This window comes from Camelus dromedarius, chromosome 18, assembly GCF_036321535.1.
Source record: "Camelus dromedarius isolate mCamDro1 chromosome 18, mCamDro1.pat, whole genome shotgun sequence".
Classification (NCBI taxonomy): domain Eukaryota; kingdom Metazoa; phylum Chordata; class Mammalia; order Artiodactyla; family Camelidae; genus Camelus; species Camelus dromedarius.
The window spans coordinates 3,045,335-3,067,805 of NC_087453.1; the positions used below are offsets into that span (position 1 = coordinate 3,045,335).

Here is a 22,471-nt window from a genome sequence, read left to right on the forward strand (position 1 = left end):
GTGCACATGCGTACATGCAGACACACACACACACACATACAAGCTGCCCCCAGCGTTCCTGCCCCACAGAAACCAGACAGACTTGATCTGTCACTGCCAAATGCCCTGAGGAGAGGCACCTCGCGTCTCTCAGGTCACCAAACACAGCACAAGGGTAACAACTGCCTCTCTCTTCTATCCAGTGATGGAGAATGAAATTCCATAAGGAACTTAAGACAAGGCCAAGGGGACACATCCAGGAGGATGGAGGAGTCATTCAGGAGCACACGTGGTGTCTGGACAGAGAAGCAGGCAGGCCTCTGTCCTCACTCATCGCATTTGGACTGAGGCCCCAGTGGAGGGGCTGGGACGCCAGCCGGCCCTTGCCTGTCACAGACATATCACCGGCCAAAGCAGTGAAGACGCAGTGAGGGGGAAGGTCAGCGCCCCCACACAGAGTCAGTCCCATCTCACGCATCTCCCAACCACACAGATCGGGTCCTTCCTGGGTCCGGCAGATGACCAGACTTTCGGGAACCAGAGGAGAGGTCGGAGTGGTACATGAAACGCCCACGTTCACAGTTACCACAGACTAACACACCCCCTGGAGAGGATGAAGGCGAATTTGTGCCCTGGACACAGGCCTGTCTCTGGGACGCGTGGGCCTCTCCTGCAGGCCCCGTGTACCACCTGTTCACGCTGCCACGTTCCTCACTGCTTTGTGGGCAAACTCCACACAAAGAGGTGTCCTGTGCACACCTGTGCAGGGCAGAGAACCAGCCTGGGTTTGGCCTGGGCAAGGAAATTCCAGTGAGAGTTCCTGGGCTGCTAAGGACTCCGGGCAGCTCTGGGGGGGTCTGCGGCCCGAGCCCGTGGGGGCCTCTCTGGGCCCCCCCGGTCGCTGTCAGGCAGCCTCCCAGGCGCCCACTGGTGTGAAGTCCAGGCTCAGAGGGGGCAAGGGGCAGCCAGCCACAGGGGAGTGTTCCTGGCCACAGAGACAGCCAGCCTGGCTGGACGCAGGTGGTGGCAATGGAGGCTGATTCACGGGGGCGGGGGTGGGGGAGGTGGGGCGGCAGTGGCGGTTCCACTTCCGAGGCCGCGGATTCCTACTGACCCAGCAGGAAACCTGAGGTCCCAACTCCAGCACAAATTAGGGACAGACAGCACCCACCCTAGAACCAGATGTTTCCCCACCCCACCCCCGCCCAGTGAGAAAAGGCGTTTTTTGAGCCAGGGCACAAGGGAGAAATAGCGCGAGGAAGGTTTTACCCCAGGGTGACGACCTGTGGCCAAATGTTTTCATCTCTTCTCTCTGTCCACTAGGCACACAGTGAAGGGTCTAAGGTTTACGAGTAGGTGGTGAACCCACATCCCTGCCCCCTCTCCCTGACCCATCCCTTTCCAGGGGAACCCCTGCTGCCCTCCTTCTAACAAGCCCCCCACCGCCCCCCGCAGCGACGCCCTGGGCAGGCTCACTGCAGACTCAGCCCCCTCGTCCTGTGGCTGCCCCGGGGCCCCACGGCCACGGAGGTTCCTTGTCACCCAGCCGCTTCCTGGGGAGCCTGATTTTCCTGGCCCTGTCTGTGTTGGAGGGAGAGGCAGGGAAGACGCAAGGCCCTGTCAGACCCCAGACCCTCTCCCTCTCCCGCTTTCTAAACTCCCTGCACCCGACCCACCTGCTCTTGGCTCCTTCACCAGGGTCCCTGTGCGGGCCGCTCCACGGGGCTGGAAGATGCTGCCCACTTCCCCGTCGCTCTGCTTCTCAACCTCGGCGGCGCCAAAGGCGGAAGCAGCTGGGGAGGTTTATAAAGTCCGGATGCCTGGGTCCCACCCCCAGCGCCTTTGAAGGGAGAGTTCCCCAGGTGACCCTAATGCAGAGCAATTGCTGAGAAGCAGCCTGCTGACTCCGGCTGCCTTGGGTGGGACCCAAGCCAACATCACCTCCCTGCACGCCTGACCAGGTCAGGGCCCCCAGTCATGTGCCTTTCCTGCACCATACTCCTCTCAGCTGCCATTTTATAGCTGTTTGCAGGACCCCACTGGACTATGGGTTCCTGGAGGAAGGTATTCTGCTCACCTGTACCCTCAACAGCCAATACAGCCCCTGGCACACAGGAGGTGCTCAATAAAAATCAGTTAATGAGCGCCTTGTCAGTTCTTGAGGAGACAGGCTGTGTTTCAGGCCCCTCCAGATCCGGGGCCACAAGCACTTAGCAAGAGAGAAAGAGAGATCAGAAGTCGGGGTGGCAGTCTCCACCCTGGGGACCATGCCCAGCCCACCACCTGCTCCACAGAGCCCCGAGCTCCGAGGGGATTTTACCTCTTTAAATGGTTGAAAAAAATCCAAAGAAAAATAACAATGCATGACACACAACAGTTGCAAGAAATTCAAATTTCTATGTCCCTGAATACAGTGTTGCTGGGACCCAGCCACTCCCATTCCTTTATGCAGCGTCTGTGGCTGCTTCACCTGACAAGAACAAAGTTGAGTGTGGCCCTCAAAGCTGAAAGCACTTACTGTCTGACTCCAGAAAAGGTTGACTGACCTGATATAAAGCAATACTGCAGGCTGGCTGGTGTGGGACCTCTCCGTCGGGCCCGTGGGGGCCAGGGGAGCCGGCCGCCCAGCAGCTCGGCCACCCTGTCAGCTTGGCTGCTGGCTCCCTGCACTCAGGCCATCGGACAAAATTATCTTAGAGATTCAGTTCAGGAGAGGCAAACCGCGTTCTGCCGGAAGTTTGCCCCTTTAGTGGTTCGCCTGTCGCTTCATTTTGACGTGGGAGTCAAATTCATTTCTTTTATTTACTCTTCCCTCAACAACGACAGCATTTTTTAAAATATGATAAAGAGAGCTTCACAGCGTTTCTATTTCCCTCCTCCTTCCCCAGGATTTAAAGTAAGGTTTGTTGGAAACATAGTCAAAAGGCCGGAGTTAGGAGCTTTTCTGGTCTCATCCAAATGAAAACAGTCTCAATTTCCATCTCAACCACGACATTCCTCCAAATCTGAGTCAGACTAGAATGTTCAACGTCTGAAAGGCACAGGACCTGATACCAAGCTTTTTATTACAAGCAAAGTTTGATAATTAGCGCTAAGCCACTTCCCATGCAGGTTGGCCCCGAAAATAGCATCACTGAATGACTTTTCTCTTTGAATCTACCGAGGAATGACTACAAAGGCCGTGGCAGACTCAGCAGGTTAGAAGGCTGGGCTCACTGACTCCGTGGGCTCCTTGGCTAATTCCTGAAGCCTGGGCCAAATTACAAAGCCGCTAGTGGTGTTTTAAGGCTAAAAGGGAGGTAGGAATTCCACTTATTCACGTATCCTCGGGGACCTGCATCTGCGAAGCCAGGTTCCTGTGACCAGGAGGCAAGACCCGGTTCAGCTCCAGAGACATGGGTAAGCGGCAGTGAGATTTTCTGAACCCCACCCCGACCCCGCCCCACCCCAAGCTTTAGGGTCTCAGAGAATCAGAAAGCGTGAAGGGTCAGCGTCCGGACCCAAGGCCTGTCCCTCATGCCATCATGAGAGGAAAATGGGGGGACTCGAGGATCCTGTAAATCAGTGCGCTAACGATACAAATGCTGCTTCTCAAAGACGCAAACAAAGGCGGCCACTCAGACACGGCGGCGCCAAGATCTCTGGTCCTGAGTCTGAACAGCACCCGGCGTCCGGGCCCTCCAGCTGCATGACCTGGGAGGCCACCTCCCGGCCCGCACACTCCTCACCTGGGAGCACGGGCCAGCCCCACACCCAGTCCTGAGGATCCTGGGAGGACAAGGGCCCAGGCGAGGAGAAGGCCCGGGACAGCAGCCGGCTGGTAACTGCAGCGCGACAGGTGGCAGCGGGGCGTGGACAGCTGGCCCAAGTCAAGGGTTAAGATATAAGCAGGGAAAATCACCAATGCACTGCGCCCACTTCAGAGGGATCAGGACCACCCACTCGCTTAATGCACACCCAGTGCAGGCGGGAAGCGACCCCACGGTCCCCAGGGCAGGTGGCTGCTCTTGGCTCCTCGCCCCGGGAGTTACTGACTCTCAGACTCCCTGGTGGCTCCTCACAGGCTTGGAGGCTGAGCCACTCGAGAATTTCTCTAACCGGGAAGGCCTCACTCGGGTCCGGCTGCCACACCTGGACACTGGGCTCCTCCGATTTCCACCCCAGCCTGGCCAGAGCTGGGGCAGCCCACTTACCCTGCTCCATCATCTCCAGCAGCCCCTTCTTGATGAGGTCCTCCCGACCTTGCCGGCCGGCCATCTTCTTCTCCAAGGCTGCACGACACACAAACATTCAGGTGAGTCACAGGCAGAGGCGTCGAGGGGCCCTCTCGGAGCCCGGGCAATGCCACCTCCAGTTTGGGAAGAGAGCAGCAAGGCCGCAGGTGACCGTGGGTGAGGGGGCCACCAGGTCGGGGGTGTGGTTCAGGAATCCTGCGCTCCCCCACTCTGCAATCTGCTGAGCAGGCGGGAAGCACGGCCGAAGGGAAGCATGAGTGCTAAGGCGGTGCCTCCCCTGGCTCCCCTGAGAAGTGATGCCCGGCATCACCCCCTTCTCTAAGTTGCCTCCCACCACTGGTTCCTGCCTGCCGCCGAGTACTCTTCACTGACCAGATCAGATCCTCTCTCTGCCCCCGCCACCCTGAGGTGCTTCTCTGTGGTTCCTGCTACCCTTCTCTGAATACACCCTGACCGCCCTTTACGTCTGCTCTCAGACCAGTCCCCTGCACCGCTGTCCCACCGGAGGCTCCTCTGATGAGCTCTGCCCAAACCACTGTTTGTACCTGTTCTTTTTCCTCTATATCATCTTTATTCTTACTTCATCTCATCCCAACCAACGATGCCTGTGAAATTGGGGATTTGATATGCTGAGATAAATAACATCCCACCCTTAAGCGGGGAAAGAATGGTTTAGAGTAAATAAACCAAATGCGGTGCTGCGTCCAGATTTCCAGGTGCCTGATAAAACGTCCAGGGGTGGGGGTGTCACAGCTGTTAACCTGAAGGGTCCCCACAGCACCCTAATGGACTCACAGGTCGCTCCCCACCGTGCAGCGCCAAGTGGGCCAGCGGCATGGGCTCCCGAGAGCACGCAGCTCACCCTCCAACCCTGTGGCCCAGAGGGCGTCAGGGGCCCTCCCTGAGGGCACAGAGGGCACCTTGCTCTGGCCCCCCGAGCCTTTCGCTGATGCACAGGAGGGCCTTCCCCAGCTCAGCGTGTTTGCACGGCTGTTTCCACTGCTTAGACGCTTTCCCCTGCTTTTCTCAAGGGGGTCAGTTTTGTCTCAGCTCAGCATCACCTCCACACCTGGGTCTTTTCTGCCCCCAACCCCGAACAACTGACCCAAAGCAACACTCACCCCGCCCACCTCCTCCCCAGCACCCGCTCAGCTCCCCCGCGGCTGGCCTGCCAGAGTCCTGTCTCCCTGCTTGTTCCCTCACTCACTTGCCCGTTGCCGGACTCCCTGCTTGGCGGAAAGCTGTAAGCGGGCAGGGCCCAGGTCCCTGGTCTGCTTTGTCCTTGGCACAGCACCCGGGAGGCTCACAAGATTCACTGAAAACCAGTGTTTGTTCTGCTTTCACCCACGACAGGAGAATTTGTCAGCTTCTCAGATAGTTCAGTCATGTTGTAAAATGTGTAAAAACGGTGAGTGGAGGACCCCCCGCTGCTGCCAGCAGCCCCTCCCCCGCCCCCGCCGGTTTTGCCTCTGTCATCCTCTAAGCCCTGAGCCTGCCCTGCTTCAAGGCTGGGACGGAAACGGGGACCCCGGGGACCACCTGAGGCCGCAGCCCGAGACGGGCACTTACCAGGCGGGTCCCCGAGGCCCAGAACTCATTCCACATGAGCAGCATCCTTGCTAATTGTCTCCAGCCGCACCTAACAGGCGTGCAACTCAGTGGCGAGGCTTGTGGGAGCTGAGATGCTGTCTCCCCGTGGGTTTGCTTCTCAGGGCACTGACCCCCTCCTTTACCAAGGACATCCAGGGCGTCCTGTCCTCTGGGAGCCAGATCTGAGCACAGCTGCTAGGGCTCAAACTCCAGCCCACAGCCCGCTGCTGCCTGAGCCCAGGAGCGGCTGCCTCAGAGCCCGTTTCCTGTCTCTGAGATGGGCAGGACAGTGGTCATCAGGTCAGGGTGCTGGCGGTGGGGGTGGTTCGGAGTATTTAGTTGGTTAGAAATGGGCTGTGTTGTTGTGACTCTTACAGTCAGTTGTGCTGTTGTTACCACACCCCGTGGATCTGTCTCGTGGCCAGAGTTCCTGGTGTAGATTTCGAGGGGCAGGGGCAGCGGTACAACCGGCCATAACCCCACTTCCCACAGAGCTGGGACGGGCAGGGTGTAAGGATGCGGCTGCGGGTGAGTTGGGGGAGCTTCCGGGTCCTTCAGCGGGAGGGCGCCGGGGCGGGGGTCCCTCGGGGGGAAGCCTCTTCAAGAAAAGTTTCAGAGCCGTCTTCCAAATGAAGACCTCAAGGTATCGAGAGGCCGAGCTGAGGGTCTTGACCCTCTGAATCACCCAAGGGGGCTCTCGGGGACGGTGGAACCCAGACCCCAGGGTTGTCAAAGTGAGGGTCTGGGTGCAGGGGGGCTGGTGCTTCCTCCCCGAGTGTGGTCAGCAGGGAGAGTGTGGCTGGCGGGGTCTCGGTCCCAGCCTGGCCCCGCACTGACTCCAGAGTCTGCTTTTTTAACTAGGTCGACGGTGACCTGGGTGCCCCTTAGGCTCTGGGTGGTAAGTGGGTTCCAGGCAGGGACCTGGAAGGGCCAGGGGAGAGAGGTGACCTGGAGGAGGCTGAACAGCTCCCGGCCATCAGAGGCCACAGAGCACAGCCCACCCCTCCCCACATCAGCAACAGAAAGTGCAGTGACAGTGACACCAGGTCCCCTCTCCCCAGTGCTCACCGGATGTCGTCTGCTTCAGTTTTTCATTTTTCTTTTTCCTCCATTTCCAGGGTTTGAAGATCCTGCCCAGGGTGGCCAGTTTGCTGTTCCTCCTCACGGGGGGAGTTCGAATCCCTGAGACCAGATATTCGGAGCGCACTGTGGGGGTTTGGTCCATCTCATCTGGAAGACGAAAACCCAGGGAGGGGTCAGTGATGACCAAGCCCAGATGATACCCTGGGGACCCGAGATGACTCCCCTCCCCACCGGGGCCACCAGTGAGCCTCCAATGCCTGGGGCTAAAGAGGGTTTTCCAGGCAACAGAGGCCCTCCGGGGCTGGTTCCGGTGGGGATGCGCCCACAGGTAGCGCGCACCGTCTCCCTCCCGCCCGCAGCCTTCTTACAGCCTCCGGAAGCCCTTACAGCACTTTGTGTTGGCCACAGTGACCTGAAGACTCACCCAAGTCCACAAAGGAACCTTCTCTGCCTCAGGACCTCTGCTCAAGTCTGCCCTCCCGCTCAGCTCAGCCTCCTCCCAGCCCTGGGAACCTCAGCTGACTCTGACCTCCTCCAGCAAGTCTCCACCTTGTCCTGCCCAGACGAGGCTCAGTCCCTTACCCCAGGCTCCTGGGTCCCTCCCCGACGCTCGGCTGTCCTGGACCCCAGCACAGACCTGGCCGTGCTCCTCCTCGAACAGCTGCAGACTGAGCGTGTCCATGAATGGACAGAGGGAGGCTCTCCTGGGGCCCTTTCCTTGCCCAGGAAACTAGGCCACGCTGGCACACTCTTCGGATGTGCAAGGACAGACGTCCAAGGAAGCTCATGGCACTGCTGCTCGTCATGCAAGAGACTCGTAGCAACCTACAGGCCCGTGCCCAGGGCACCGGTCAAGTCACTGTCCTTCCTCTCAGAGACCCTCGCAGAGACACAGAAAAGAAACACGCAGATCTGTCTGTGCAGATGGGAAAACTAGCCAAGATAAACCTCAAGGTAAAAAAATCAGCATGCAAAAATCACACAGCATATGCCGCCCATGTGCGAAAGGGGGCCGTCCCCATGTGTCTGTGGGGCCCTCAAGAACCGGGGATCACTTGCTTTTTGGGGCCCTGGGAGGGAGGCCCTTCACCCTAGGCCATTTTATAGTATACAACGTGTACTATTTTTTTTAAGAAAGATTAGTTAGAATGGAAAACAAAATGCAACTAACACAACAGTGATGCTGGAGACCCAGGGGACAAGTGTCGCCTCCATCAGCTGACCCCAGGCCCCCGTTCAACGGCACAGCTTAGACACGAGTTCACGTCATCACCTGGGACAGGGGAGGGACGTTTCTTCCAGCGGTGGCGAAGACCCACCCTCTACAGGCTCTCAGACTGAACCGCTCTGTCACTTGGGTGGAAGTTCACAGACCTGCAAGTGTCCCCCAGAGTGAGGCTGGCACCTGAGCCCAGACTCTGGCCAAGATGCCCTGCAAACAGACACGCACGCACACAAAGGCCCTCAGCCTCAGTTTCCCCATCTGTAAAATAAAGATAATCATCGTCCTTGGTGATCCAGGGATGAGAAGACTGTGGGAACACAGGTAGATGCACACAGCACAGAGTTTACCGACAGTATGCTAATCCGCGTGAAGGAGTATTATCTGTGTTTTAAAACTGCAGGGCTGCTCTGATAAACGTGCCACGCCAGCACTGGTGCCTTCTGGGAGAAGTTTTCATGGTAATAATTTATATTACAGCAGCCATACATAGCTACCACAGAGTGAACATGGGTCACTGCCTGAGCTGGGCCAGGTGCTGCGGTTTTCTGCCCCGACAGGAGATGCTGTTATACCCATCTTACAGACGAGCACACTGAGGCTCAGGGCAGGGAGCCGTTCTGTCAGAGCGAGGGAATGCCGACCTCAGGCAGCCTGCCTCCAGAGACCCTTCTTGTAGCTCTACGCTGCTTCTAGGGTGACTGGGTAGATTCATCACCCAGAGCAGGACACAAGTGGATGGGGCAGGAACCAAGAGCGTCCCAGGCCACCAGCGTGTGTGGCCACTCCCTCTCTAGCTGTTACTAACTGAGCGTTAACTGAACACTGGGGGCTGGGTGCCAGGGGGACCACGAGGCAATCCCGCGTGGACGGACAGCCCAGGGACGCCCTGTGTGAGAGCTTCTCCCTGCAGACTCAGCAAGCCAGTGAGGCACTGAAGCCAACGGCATTCCCCACCTCGTGTGTATAACCCCGGCGCCCGGCCCCCAGTCGGAGCCAGGAAGCGTGAGGGTGGGAGGGAGTGAGGGGAGCCCGAGGACCGGTCAGGGATCCCTCTGGTCACCAGGTCCCCAGCTCCAGGCTCCAGGCACACGGGATGCAGACGGTCCTTCTCCCCCAGAGGCAGTTTACGTCACGTCACCATCCTCTCCCTTCCTCCCTCCGCCCACGGACGCCAGATGGGAGTCGAACTGGCAGTGTCACGTGGCCCAGGAAAGCTGACTGTCCTGGAGGCCTTTTTGGCACAACAGGGAAGGAACTGGCCAGGTCTCCCCAAGCCTCTGGGCCGGTTTGAAGAGAAAGAGGTTGCTCTCCAGAGATGCGCATGGAAACAAGGAAGCACTGTCATCCCTTTGTTTACACCAAAGGAAGGGCGGCCGCCCCCAGAAGCACAGCCCAGCAAGGTCCGGTGAGTGTCCAAGGAAATCCAGAGGAAGGGGAGTCCGGACAGGACCACTTCCACCCATCAATCCATCCATCCATCCATCCACTCACTCAACAGGAAAGTACTGACACCAGCCACACACTAGCAATTGCTCCAGGAGAACACGCAGAGGTGAACAGAAAAAAACCCTGCCCTCGTGGGGCTTCTGTTTACCTGTGGGAGGCGGACAGCCGGCGAAGATACTATGATCCCAAGCCTGCTCTCCCATCGCTCCCGCCACCTCCCTCTCCTGATTCTTCCTCATCACATTCTCACCCGGTGTGTGTGTGTATATATCCTGGCACGTACACACACACACAGATACACCTGCACAATTATTTGCTGTTCCCTGCTGTGTCTCTAATTCGAGGGTGAGGTCTGTCTTTGAGGGTTGGTTAACAGCTGAATCCCTGGCGTCCAGAACACGTGAGACAGGAACCCATATGCTGAAGGAAATCTTTCCAGACATGAGGACGGATGGACAGAACCCCGCACCTGCTCAGGGAGCTGGGGGACGCAGGGGCTGACTGTAAACAGAGGGTTAAGAAAGGCTGCTCTGAGCGGGCCTACTGGAGCAGAAAGGATGCTCCAAATGCACCCCTGGATGAAAGGGAGCTGGCAGTGTAGATGGGAGCTGGGGCAGGGAGGAGGCCCCAGACAAGGTCAAGGGCTTGGAGGAAGAACACAGCAGATGAGGGCCATGGATGAGGCCGGGGAGGCAGGCAGGGGCTGGAACTTGATTTAGAATTCATCAGGGAGCCACTGGGAGCTCTTAAGCTCAAATGACCTGATTTATTCATTTATCAAATATCCGAAGTGGCCAGCAGGAAGGCACCTCCATCTGAGCAACTCCCCAGGGGCCTGCTGTCATGGGAGAAGCAAAGAACCCCCCAAGCCCAGGTGGGGACAGGCTCCAGAGGTCTGAAGGCTGTGCCCCCAATGCCCCCACAGAATGAAGCCCCCTACTCCCTGCCGGCCCCCAGGTGGCTCAGGCCCAGGGCCGGGTGGGGTGACGACACCTTGTAACCCAAGGACAGAAGCTTCAGAAGAGATGCACTGTCCAGGGAAGGAACTGCTTACAAACCACCCAAGGGCATAACTGTGTCACTGACTGCGTGCCCGGGGGTCCAAGTGAGCAAGAGGTGGGCTGGGCCCCCTGAGGACCGTGTGACCCCCCCCCCCCGAAGGGCGGAGTGAATGTGGGCAGGAGGGTGGGCGCGTATGTGGATTTACGGGCACCTACGCGGGTGGGCGTGCACGTGGGTGGGCGCACGCGCACGCGCAAGTGAGAGTCGTACAGAGAGAAGAGGCTGGGTGGACCCCTGCTTCCCTCTATCCCCAGCCCATGAGTTCACGCAGCATGTCTGGAGATGCTGGGGGACCTCCTCACCTCCGGGAAGACTCCCAGAGGTGCAGACACATTAGCAGATCCCTCCAGCCTCTGAGTAACACCGTGGTGCTGAGTTCCAGGGCCACCTCTGCCACCTGTGAGGCGCTGGCGGTTCATTAACGAAGAGCGCTTCCCCACATCTGCCGAGGAAGCACGGCAGGCAGCTACGGGGCAGGCGGGACGCCTCCTGGGTCCCCGGATGGTGGACGGGGCAGGCGCCTGCCCCTGCCATCTCTGGTCCCACAGGCAACTGCAACCCTCTCCTGGTCCCCTCTGAAGCTCACCGCAGACTGGGTGCACTTGTCCTCCGGGCCCAACGCCAGCCCCCTCCGCCATCAATGGCTCTCACAAATCAACAGGTCAGGCAGTTCTAGAACAGGGCCAGGAGGGACACCAGTGTCTTGAATGAGGTCACTGAGATCACAGGCTCATTCCCATGCCTGGCTCAGGGCCAACCCCTTGACTCGCCATACTCCCTCCCACCCCAGCTCTGAGCGCTCTCAGATACCATCCTGAGATGAGTTATTTACTGTTATCTTCTGTCTCTCTCTCCCACTGGAACAAAGTAAGCATTATGAGAACAGGAACCGTGGCCGTCCTGTTCATCAAGGGTCCCTGGCATCTTTACTGGCGCCTGGGACCCAGGAGGTGCTCACATAGACCCCTGCTTGACCTGTGAGTCTGGGGTGCTGTATCCCAGGAGCCAGGATCCGGCCCCTGTCCATCCGACTCCAAAGTCCTCCACTTAGTGGCATCGCGCATTTCTGCTTCCTCGTCTTCTGCCTACTGACCTGCCTCCGTTCCCTTCCCCGTCATCTTCCCCAAAACACAACGGAAGAAAAGCCCCACTCAGTGATTAGCAGGGGCCTTGTGCTGAGTGGCTGGCCTCACGGGGAAGACAAGCGCTATCTGTATCTGGCAATATCGGAGCACAACTTTTTGTTTGTTTCTTTCATTCATTCATTCACTCATTCACAAATTCACTCCTCAAGTATCAGCTGAGCCCTGCTCTGAGTTTGAGACAGAGCAGTAAAGGCAACTGACACACTGTCTTACTCTGCACGAAGCTCACCGGCTCATGAAGGAGGAATTAAACAAGCAAGAAAACAGAAGATGACTTCAGAATGTGAGGTCAGCTAAGGAGGAGGCAGGCAACGAGCGGGGATACGGAGCACCAGAGCATGGCCTCCGTTTCCTCAGTGAGCCCTTCCCTGCCCCCAAAGAATCCATCGGGCAATATGTGGTCACCATCTTCTATAAGCAAAGCACCATGCCGGGTGTGTGAAGCAGAACAAAGAGGTGCTGGGCCCTCCTCTGCCCCGGTGGGGTCACTGACCACAGAGAAAACCAAGGTTTGTGGAATCACCAAGACAGAGAATTACAACTGCAGAGGGCGCAGTTCTTCCCGCCTGGAGTGGGAAATCTCTGGAAAGGCTACGAAGGGTGGGGGCAATTTGGATTCAGGTTTTGGAGGTTGAATAGGAGTTGAATATAAGGTGAAAACCCTTAAAAGCATGATCGTATGTGATGTTTGGTGGATAAAAAGCAAGCAGGGAAACAAGATCTGATGTCCCCTGTCTCTAAGGTTCAGAAGCCCTGTAAAATGTAACGTCCACATATTCCACATATAAAACTGAGATCCACATAGAGACTCCAACTTTCTGTGGTGCCAACTAATGACCAACATACATGCACAGATACACAGACACAAAGTGATCATTATCATCACCACTGACTATAAATAGGAAAGATGATCTCAAAGTCAGAAAAAAATCTTTATTATTGATGTATCAATAAATATATTGATAAATGAGAAAAGAGCAGTGCTGTGCTGTCCTTAGTGTTCCTGATTTGCTGGCATGGGTCTGTGTACTTGAACTTAAGACCCTTAGGCTGGAGCTCTTGATTTCTGGATGGAGGGGATGGAGGACAGGCTGGAGTCCAGCCAAGAGGAGCTGTGTGTGGCTGTGACAGGAGCCTTGAGGGCACGGGACTCACTGGGGGACCTGGTACGAGACTGGCACTGTGGAAAAGCTGCAGAGAACATCAGCGTGGGTGGCAGACGGCTGGGGAACGAGTCTGAAGGCCAGGAGACCCACTGAGAGTGGACAGGCAGGGCCGGGGCGTGGGGCCGGCAGAGAGGGGAGAGAGGAATCCAGAGATGCCACTGAGGCCGAGTCCTCAGCAGAACTAAGGGAGCAACCAGCGTGGCCCAGGAACACAGAGGGGAAACCAAGAAAACCAAGGTTGGTTGCCATCACCGTCGCCAGCAGCCACAGCACCCGCTGGGCACTTGCTGGGTGACAAGCCGGGTCCTGAGCACCTGACACGAATCAGCTCATTCCCACCAGGACCCTGGAAGGTGGATCCTTACCTCCGTCACCCACAGTGTAAGGAGGAAAATGGAAGCAGACACGTGAAACGGTTATCCCAGGTCATAGGATTGTTATCCGGAAAAGGGACGACCTGGGGGAACGGAGCTGGGACAGAGAGGCTCCTTAAAGCAAGATACTAGAATCATGGCATGCAGGGTCAAAGGCCAGCAGCTTGTGTCCAGGCTGCAAGAGGTGTGGCTGGACGGCCTTCGACTAAGAAACCGCTGGGTGTCTTAATCAACCCACCACCTGGATGGGTCTGCACCTCTAAAACCAAGTTTACAAAATGGACTTAAAGTCTTGCAGATGTGAAAGAATGCTGGGTTTGACCTTCTCCATGCCTCCTGGAAAATTCTAGAGGAATGACTGAAGAGCTGGATATTTGGGGAGGACTGATGGACACAAGCAGAACTAGGGTCACACGTGAACAGCTTCCAGGAAGAAGTGAGACCACGCCCCAGCGTCACACTGCTCAGAACAGAGGAAGGAGGTGGCTGCTCAGTGGGGCAGGGGAGGCAGGAAAGGAGGAGGAAGGCTGAATTTATTTAGAAGGGAGCGGGGAAGAATTCTAAAGGCCTGCAGCTCTCTTCCCAGCAGCCCTGCAGACTTTTCCTACAGCCCTGCGAGCGTATTCATCAGGACCTGTGAACAGTGACGGCCCCTGTGATGGGAAGACCGCTGCCTTTACAGTGTGGAGGAAACAGAGAACCGGCAGCGGGCTCTCCCTCCTCCTTGGGCACTTCGCCCAGCGCCAGGCACAGGAGTGAATGAATGAAGGGAGGAAGGAATGCATGAATGAATAAAAGAGACTGATTCCATGATACAAACACTACAGTGCAATCAAAATGCAGGCCCGTGGTTACTGACCATGACCCAAGCCGCCTCTGTGCCCCTTGACTGCAGGAGGTAACTGTAACCCTTAAGCAACTCCCCAGCCTCACGCTGGCCCGTCGCTTCTCCCAGCTGCCACCTTCCCCTCCCTCCTCATTAGCTGAGGTGCCAAGGAACACACAGAAGGAAATACAAGAGGCTGGCTGAGCGTCAGCGTGAGTAACGGGCCCCTGGGACACCAGGACTCAAACGAACACTTAATCTTAAGGGAATGTACCTCTGAATGCTCGTGGGGAGGCCACCGAAATCTTCTGGGTCCTTTGCCCAAGAAGACCATCCCAGGAGGTGGGGGTCATATTGTCAACTCCATCTGACATTTAGGAGGGGGAGGCTATGGGGGGGCCCCACATGGAAAATCACACAGCTGGTAAGGGGCAGGTCAGGCGTCAGAGCCCGGGGTCTCAGACCTGAAATTCACCGTCGGCATGAAACCAGTGTTTCCCAAAGTGTGTCCCATGGAACCCCAGCGTGGGCGATGCTTTGTGAATAAAGACACCTGGGAAAACACTCTACACAGAAAGCCTTCCCTGAAGAGCCCTGCCACAGACCATCAGAGTAAAGGCTCTGAGAAGTCCTGCAGTGAGCAATCAGGTTCGGCTGCCTGGCCGGCTCTTCCTAAACAGATGGATCAGCAAATGCCTGTTTACACCTTGCTGCCCAGACAACAATAACCACACAGAAGCTGTCCAGTGGAGTTTGAGCAAGAAGCCTGAGATTAACCAGTTTGAATTACTCCTGCTAAGGAGTGTGAGTGACAACTTATTTCCGGAACAGAAAAGTCTTTCCCCCAATATCTGTATTCCCAAGGCAACAGGATTCTCTAAGATCTTAGCAGAGGTTGGGCCTGAAATTTTCCCAATTCCCCTCTCCCTTTCCAGCTGTCTAAGGCCCCCTAACCAGCAACGATGCTGAAATTAAGACCAGATAAATGGGCATCATTTATGCCTCTGACACCAGTGGAAAAATCAAGACATTATGAAGAGGCTTCTTTTCCCCTCCTATGTACTGTGGAAAAAACAGCACATCTAACTATAAAGCCCATCTGTTCAGCATCAACCCCATAATTCTGCCAATGGTGGCTGGTGTCTGCCAGACATATGGCCAATTCTCCACGTGAAATCAGCTCAGATCTGTAAATCAAGTAGATCTAAAAAATGCTGCATGGAGTTTAGACCCAAGAGTGGAAACATGAAGATGGCGGGGGTCAGGGGAGGAAGAAAGTGGTTTCTAGAAAACCGAGAGTGTTGTCCTGGGCTCAGGAGGGTGCTCTATGTCTGCACACAAGCCAGCTCTCACAAAAATGACTCTGCAAGAAGCCCAGAGACTTGGGCAAAGACAAAAAGCTGGTTTTAGAGACACCCTCTCAGAGATCCTATTTTTACAGAGTGGAGAAAGATGAGCGTTTCTGAGGGAAGATAAACACTGAAATGATGCCCTGGGAGACTTCAGCATCGCAGGATAAATTTAGACGAACAATATTGTGCAACAGCTTCAAAGCTCAGGTTCCATCTCTGACTTTTTAAACTTCAACTGTAAGAGGAGAATCTTAAATAATGTCAGCCAACGCTTAAGGATCTCCAAACGTTAATTTTTTAAAAATATGCACACTTTTGCATTTTTCACAGGAATTAAACACGTTTCAAAGGCTGGGAAGATTCTGAGCCAACAGATGTGTATCTAGAAAATGTGTCCCATGTTCACTTTGCTTAGGTCAGGGACGGGCCAGCGTTTTCCGTAAAGGGCCACACAGTCAGTTCCTTGGGCTTCTGCGGTAAGTATCTTAGGCTTCGAGGGCCGCACAACCACTGCCCGACAACCCAGCTCTGCTGCCACAGCATGAAGGCAGCAGCGGATGACATGTAACTCAGTGGGTGTGGCTGTATTTAAATAAAACTTTATTTATAAACACCAGTGGCAAGAGGATTGGGTCCAGGGGCTGCCACTTGCCCACTCTGGCCTTACGTGTTACCCCTCTGGAAATGTCTTCAGGGGAAAAGCATGACTGGACACGCCAGGAATAAAAAGGGGGAAAAGGAACAGTTCCTGATCTGAGCCTTTACTTCCACTCCTACCGCTGACCCCCAGCTCCAGGCCAGGATCACTGTCCTCGCCCAACTCTGCAGCCTCCTCCCAGCTTCCCACGAATCCTGCCCCTGCCCACCTCCCCAGGCAAACAGGGCCTTGCATCACTTTCCTGCTTCATGTCATAGTGGCTTCTAGGATGAAACACAAACTCCAACCATGAGCCCAGAGTCCAGGTCTCTGCTGATCTCACGCCATGCCCCGCCTCACTCTGTTCTACTTCTGTCGGTCTGTCTCTTTCTGCTTCTCATTCATCAAGCTCTCTCCCACCAACAGGGCTGCCTTTCCTGTCAATCCCTCTGGAGGCAACACTTTTCCCTGGTGAACTCCTACTCAATCCACACGGTCTGATCCTCCACACCCACCAGTTAGATTTCCTGTTATTTTTTTCCACATAGTCTTCAAGGCAGTGTGTAATTAGCTACTGGTTTTGTGTATATTAGTTTAATGTCCATCTTGGCTTTTTGATCATGAGAGCAGAGACCAAGTGTGGTCTGGATAACTGCCTCCCGAGGCCCTAAAACACAGCCCAGGTGGGTCCAGCAAGGGCCCAGCAGGTATTTGACAACCAGAAGGAAAGGAGCTGAAGATTCTCCTGTGCTCAAGTTCACAGGCCCTGCCCGGCGGGGCTAGTCCAGGCACGTGTGAAGTTTATAATCCGACCAGAACAAGGCATGTTCACCAAGCTGGGCTCCCTTGTGGGTCTGTGAGGTTCCCTGCCACGCTGCTTTTTCCCAGCTCATCCTCCTCCTGGCGCCTCGCTGAGAACTTACACCCAAGGACCAAGGATGTGGTGCTCGAACACCTACAAGTGTCTGCCTGGCTGCTGTCATCCTTGCTCTTGCTTCTCCACAGGCCCCTGTCCTGGCCCTGATACCTCCGGCAACTGTCATGGAAGTGACAGAGATGGAGACAGTCAGACAAGCCAGCAAGTCCATATACCACGTGCTTTTGGGGAACAAGTGGCAGCCAGTGATGGGCCAGTCCTGGGAACCTGCTCCTACAGGTGACACCTGTCTGCTCCCTAAGGACCTCCTGCTGCGTTTGGAAAACAGCAGCCTCTGGTGCCCTCGGAGGGGAGGGCCAGCCCCAGTGGCAGGGGCATAGCTAAGTGCCCCCAGGCCCAGCCACCGTTCTCCATCATTCTGGGCCACCGGTGGTAGGGGGAGCGCAGCCAGCTCTGTCCACTCCCCACTGCACCCACACTGGACTGATCGACTCACACATCAGTCCACCTTCCTGAGTGCCTGCGCCGTGCCTGAGACTCGGCCCCACACAGACGGAACATAAATTCCTGGTTGGCAGGGCGGGAGGGAGAGGAGAGTGGGAAGTGGCTGCTAAATGGGTTTAGCGTTCCCATTTAGGAGCTCAAAAGTTCTGGCGTTACAGAGTGGTGACAGTTGCACAATACCGTGAACGTACTTGCTGCTGCTGAACTGTATCCTTTAAAATGGTTAAAATGTTAAATTTTACGTTGTGTTCATTTTACCTCAATTACAAACCAAAACAGCACATCCTGACCCAGTGGATCTCCCTGTTCTGCCCTGAAGCCAGAGACAGTCCCGCGAAGCCCACCAGGAAAAGCGGCGGTTACTAGGAGGAATGAGGAGTGAAGGGCTCTCCGCTTCCCCCTCGCCTGCCTGCATCTGAGTGCGGCCTGGCCCGGCGCCGAGGAAAGCCGGTGTCCCAGGGAATAAACGGCACGATTATTCCAGCCGCAGCAGGGCTGCACCGGGCAGGGCGGCCTCCCTGTGGACTTAATGCCGACTCGCTTCCGGGCCAGCCTCCAGGCCTGGCCTCTGTTCACACGTGTCAATGCAGCCCTTTGCAGAATTAGGACTCCAGGGTCCAGAAGAGAACTGATCAGGATGCCAAACAATAACCCACACACATCAAGGCTGTGATTCACACAGATCTGAAAAAGCCATTAACATAGAAAGCCTCAGGCAACGTGCAAACTTTGCAATCATCCTAAATTAAAAACTCGTTAAAGAGCCCACACGTCAAAGCGTCCTGACTGTGGGGACAGTAAACGGGGTTCACGCAACTGCCACGTGGAGGCACCACCTCAGCTGACAGCAGAAACATGCTCCTTGTGGCAGAGCACGTCGGAAACTGGCCACACTGTGAGCTAGCTGGGGGCCGACTATGCTCCTTGAGGCATGTCCAGGATGCTGGCGGGGTACTGGCCCCACGGCAGGTGCTGGCAGGGCTCTCCGGGTCCTGGAGTCCTTGCACCCTGGCCGTGGCCCTGTCCGGCTTTCACGCACTTTTGCCTCTAACAGCCCAAACCTGCGCCCTCATCCCTGAGGCTCCTGCAGCTGCCTTGTCCTTTGCCCTCGTAAAAAGAGAGGAGGCAGTGCTGGAGGTCCCCGCAGCCTGGCCAGCCTGAGCCAGTGACTGGCTTCACACAAGCAAAACCCAGCACCCCTGCCTCTGGTGGGACAGACTCAGGGTGATCTGGCTACAGCTTCCCTCTGCTCAACGGTCCTGTCACACACACCACATCAGAATTGCTGATTTCACTGCATTTCTTGTGGGAATGACTCATGACTCCACCAAGGCAGAGGGGCAGGTGTGTCTTGCCCACCACCATCAACCAGGGCAGCATCTGGCACAAGGCCGGTCCTCAGGAAGGACCCCTGAAGGCCACTGCGGGTTTATCCCAACAGCTCGGCGCAGCGGTGCCAAGCTCAGGGTCCATGGGCGGGAATGGACTGGGTGTGGACGCAAGCTCTCATTATCTGCTGAAACTTGGACGAGGAGCTTCGCCTCTCTGAGCCGCAGGTTCCTGACGTCTGTGAAACAAGGATGGCATCAGCACCTACCGCAAAAGATAGTCGTGAGGGTTAAACGAGCTTACGAACAGGGAAGGCTTAACATGCTGCCCGGCACATGGTGATGTTTAATAAATGCATCTCCATCACCACCTTCCCCAGCAGCAGTTTCTCCAGGCTCCTTGGGTGGCCTGCCTGAATCAGTCTCTGGCACACAGTAGGCACTCAATAAATATCTGTTGGATGAGTGAAGATAGAGAGATCCTGGGCTAAGTCTCACAATTTTCAAGGGAATCATAAAAAGCACCTTTACCAAGTCTTCAATGTTCAGCAGAATGGATATCCCCTTCCAAAATCAAAACACCAAAGATGAATGCAAAAAGATCAGTGGTTCCTCCTGGAATCTGCAAGGACCAGGCTCGATGCTTCCAGAAGTGGCCATTATGACAAGAGTCTTAAGATACTTGGAAGAAGCACAATCCTTTTGAAAGATCTAGGGAAAAAATGAACCGCGGACAAAATTCAGAAGAACCGGTGTCCTCAGATCAAAGAGATGGAGAGAGGTTGTGAAGGAAAAGCCCAGCTGGGCTAACGAGCTAAGTCACAAATCTAAGTGTAGTAAGTGTCGGTTTACTGATCTAAATTCTGCTGGGCTAACTCATAAATCTGAAGTTTAGTGTCAGTTTACTGGGCTAACAAGCTAACTCGTAAATCCAAGCTCAACAAGTGTCAGTAATGTGATCTGTTCCAAATTGATAAGCTCCAGTGTACTGACTCCTTGCTTTTTGTTGTTTGAGCCTTATTGGCTAATAGCCCCATACTTGTAATTAACCCTATAAAACCTCATGTGCACGTCTTGGAGGTGCTCAGAGCTTCGGAGCAGAAGCCCCTCTGAGCCCGCCGGCGTAATAAATCTGAGTACTCCAACCCTCCGAGTGGTGCTTGTTTCTTGGCTGGCCTGTCATTTCCGTAACAAGGTGAGCAGCTCACGCTCCTTGAGGACTCAGGCTGAACGAGGACGATCAGCCCGGATGCATAACCGCGGGGAACACCACATGCAGCCGCGGGCTGAGCGGATGCCGTCAGCTGTGTCGCCGGCGGGGCCTGCTGGAGCCAGCGTTATTGGACTGCACTCTGAGTGTCCCTCAAAAGCAAAGGGGACAGGAACTGGGGGACATTAGAGGCCACGGCCTCCTCCGTGCCTGTCCACGTGAGCCCGTGGGCTCCTCACGGGTGGCTTCGCATTTACTGACGTGTCCCTGCAGATTTCCAACACGGCCACCCCACTCTGCGTGGTGTGGGCCACTTCGTGCGAGTCTCACCCAAAGAAACCATGAGCTTTGTGGCCAGATGTGCTGGCCTCCTGAGAGCAGCTACAGGTCCTCCACATGGCGCCCTCCCGGGGCAGTTCGGCGGTTCAGCCCCTTCTCACACTGGAAGACCCCCCACACACCAGCACCAGGCGCCACCCCCCTGCACTCGCCGCACGCCTCCTGTGAGAGCTGGGGGCTGCGGGGACGCCCGAGAGGACAGCACAGGGCCCTGCTTTCAAGGAGTTTACAATCTCATCTGACAACCAGGAAGGAGCCTGGACTCCGGGGCCAGGAGAGGCAGTGGCTCCACGTCCTACTGGCCCCATGACGGCAGGCAGGTCACAGATCTTTCTGGGTCTCCCAGGGGTCCTGACTGTGACATGTGACAAGGCTACTGTTAGCATCAGTCACAATCATGATCAAAGTGCGAGAGGCAACAGCCTCTAAGACACAAGCTTGGGCGAGCCCGGCGGGCTTCCCCAGAGCCAGTGTAAAGGCTCAGCTGGGGACTGTACGTGAGATTCCACCATGTCCCCGGGGGAAGGCGCAGTAAAGGGCTGTCGCTCCACCCTTCAGACTAAAAGCACAAAATCCAGTTAAAACCCCCCAAATCTACCGAACTTGAAACTTACCTCAGGAAGAACAACAAAAGGCAAGAATTCCCTTCAAGGATAAGCCACAAATAAGAGTGCGAATTCTGCCCCAGCGGGCCTCCTGTCAGCCCCACAGCCCTGGGGAAGGCCCATTATTAATTTATTCATTTGGTGTTACCAAGGGCTATGAACTAATTTTTTTTTAAACCCTCATCCAACCATACGCTCTGACACATTAAATTTTCATGAGATCTGATGGGTTCTTGTCTGGATCAGGATGTCCCTCGTGAGGAGGTCCTGGCCACCTGGACAGGTGGGAGGCTTCGGTGACAACCGGAGGCCAAGCGTGGGGCAACCACAGTGACTTCACCATTAAGGGCTGCTCACAACACATGCCAGAAATGCAGCTGAAATACACTGACGTCCTTTTTAAAACACAGAGCTGGGCAGAGTACTGATCTGCATGCCCCCTAGGTTCCATTTCATTTGCTGTATTAGAGGGAGCTGCACGACTGCCAAAATGCGGCCGTCACTGACCTACAGAAATGGCAACTTCACACAGATCGACCCAACAGAAGTTAACATTACATCTCATTCCATAATGAAATGAACAAAGATGGAATGTGATTGGACTTGTCTGGGGGAGCCCTTCCCTACATCATGGGGGCTACACTGGAACTTGAGGACCGTGCCTTTCTGTACGCTGTATCTGACTGCCCGGCTCATCCACTCTTAGGTGCATCTGCACACAGGAGAGACCCCTGTCGGTGGTCCAGGCAGGTGGAACCACTGATCCTGAGGCTGGGGTCCCCGTGAAGCTCAGCCACAGACACAGCATCCCCGCTTCCCTCCTAAGTGGGACCAGACGGAAATTCTAGGCAGCAAGAAGCATCTCAGTCCAGGGTCCTTCACAGCCACACAGCGACCCGGAGAGGAACCAGGTGGCCTCAGACACCATTCACTGACCAGGAAACAGTACGCAGTCAGGTTGACAGAGCTGCCTGGCCCCCAGGCCTTGAGGAAGCAGTTTCAAACCTTGTAAGTGACAAGGTCTTAGGAAGAAAGACAGAAAAGGGAGAATCTTTTTCTTCTTGGCCACTTAACTTCTAGGGGCCCCAGCCACCTAGCTTCTAAGAACACATGAGGACACCACTGACCCAGGTTTTATTGTTTGTTGTTTTTTTGTTTGTTTTTTTTTTTTACCACCTGGGCCCCTTCCCCAAGCCCCGCAGGAACTTCTGCAAACCTGGGGGAATGACTCCAGGATGTGAAGTCATTGCTGAGGAGGAGAGCTCTGTCTCCCACGAAGCTGAAAGGATATGAAATCAACTCAAAGAGCTTCTTCTGAGACTTGGCTGCCTTGAATTTTTGCAGTCTTCTTTTTTTCCTAACTGAAATATAGCCGATTTACAATGTTGTGTTAGTTTTTGCTGATTCAGTTATACATATATATTCCTCTTCATATTCTTTTTCAATATAGGTTATTACAAGATATTGAATATACTTCCCTGTGCTCTA

At 55.4% G+C, this 22,471-nt stretch overlaps 1 protein-coding gene across 4 annotated transcripts in view; it reads right to left on the reverse strand.

Annotated features, from left to right (window-relative positions):
* PHACTR3 (phosphatase and actin regulator 3) overlaps positions 1–22,471 on the reverse strand; it is a 180,392-nt gene that overhangs the window by 63,138 nt on the left and 94,783 nt on the right. For 3 of the 4 annotated variants that reach the window (XM_010987841.3, XM_064496950.1, XM_064496951.1), the window contains exons 2-3: positions 6,873–7,034; positions 4,173–4,250 (exon numbers count right to left, since the gene is read on the reverse strand). In XM_010987841.3, the coding sequence (XP_010986143.2) occupies positions 4,173–4,250; positions 6,873–7,034 (240 nt within the window). Of the gene's footprint in view, positions 1–4,172; positions 4,251–6,872; positions 7,035–7,524; positions 7,546–22,471 lie in introns of those variants that run through there. The other variant, XM_031433542.2, reaches the window with a different exon arrangement.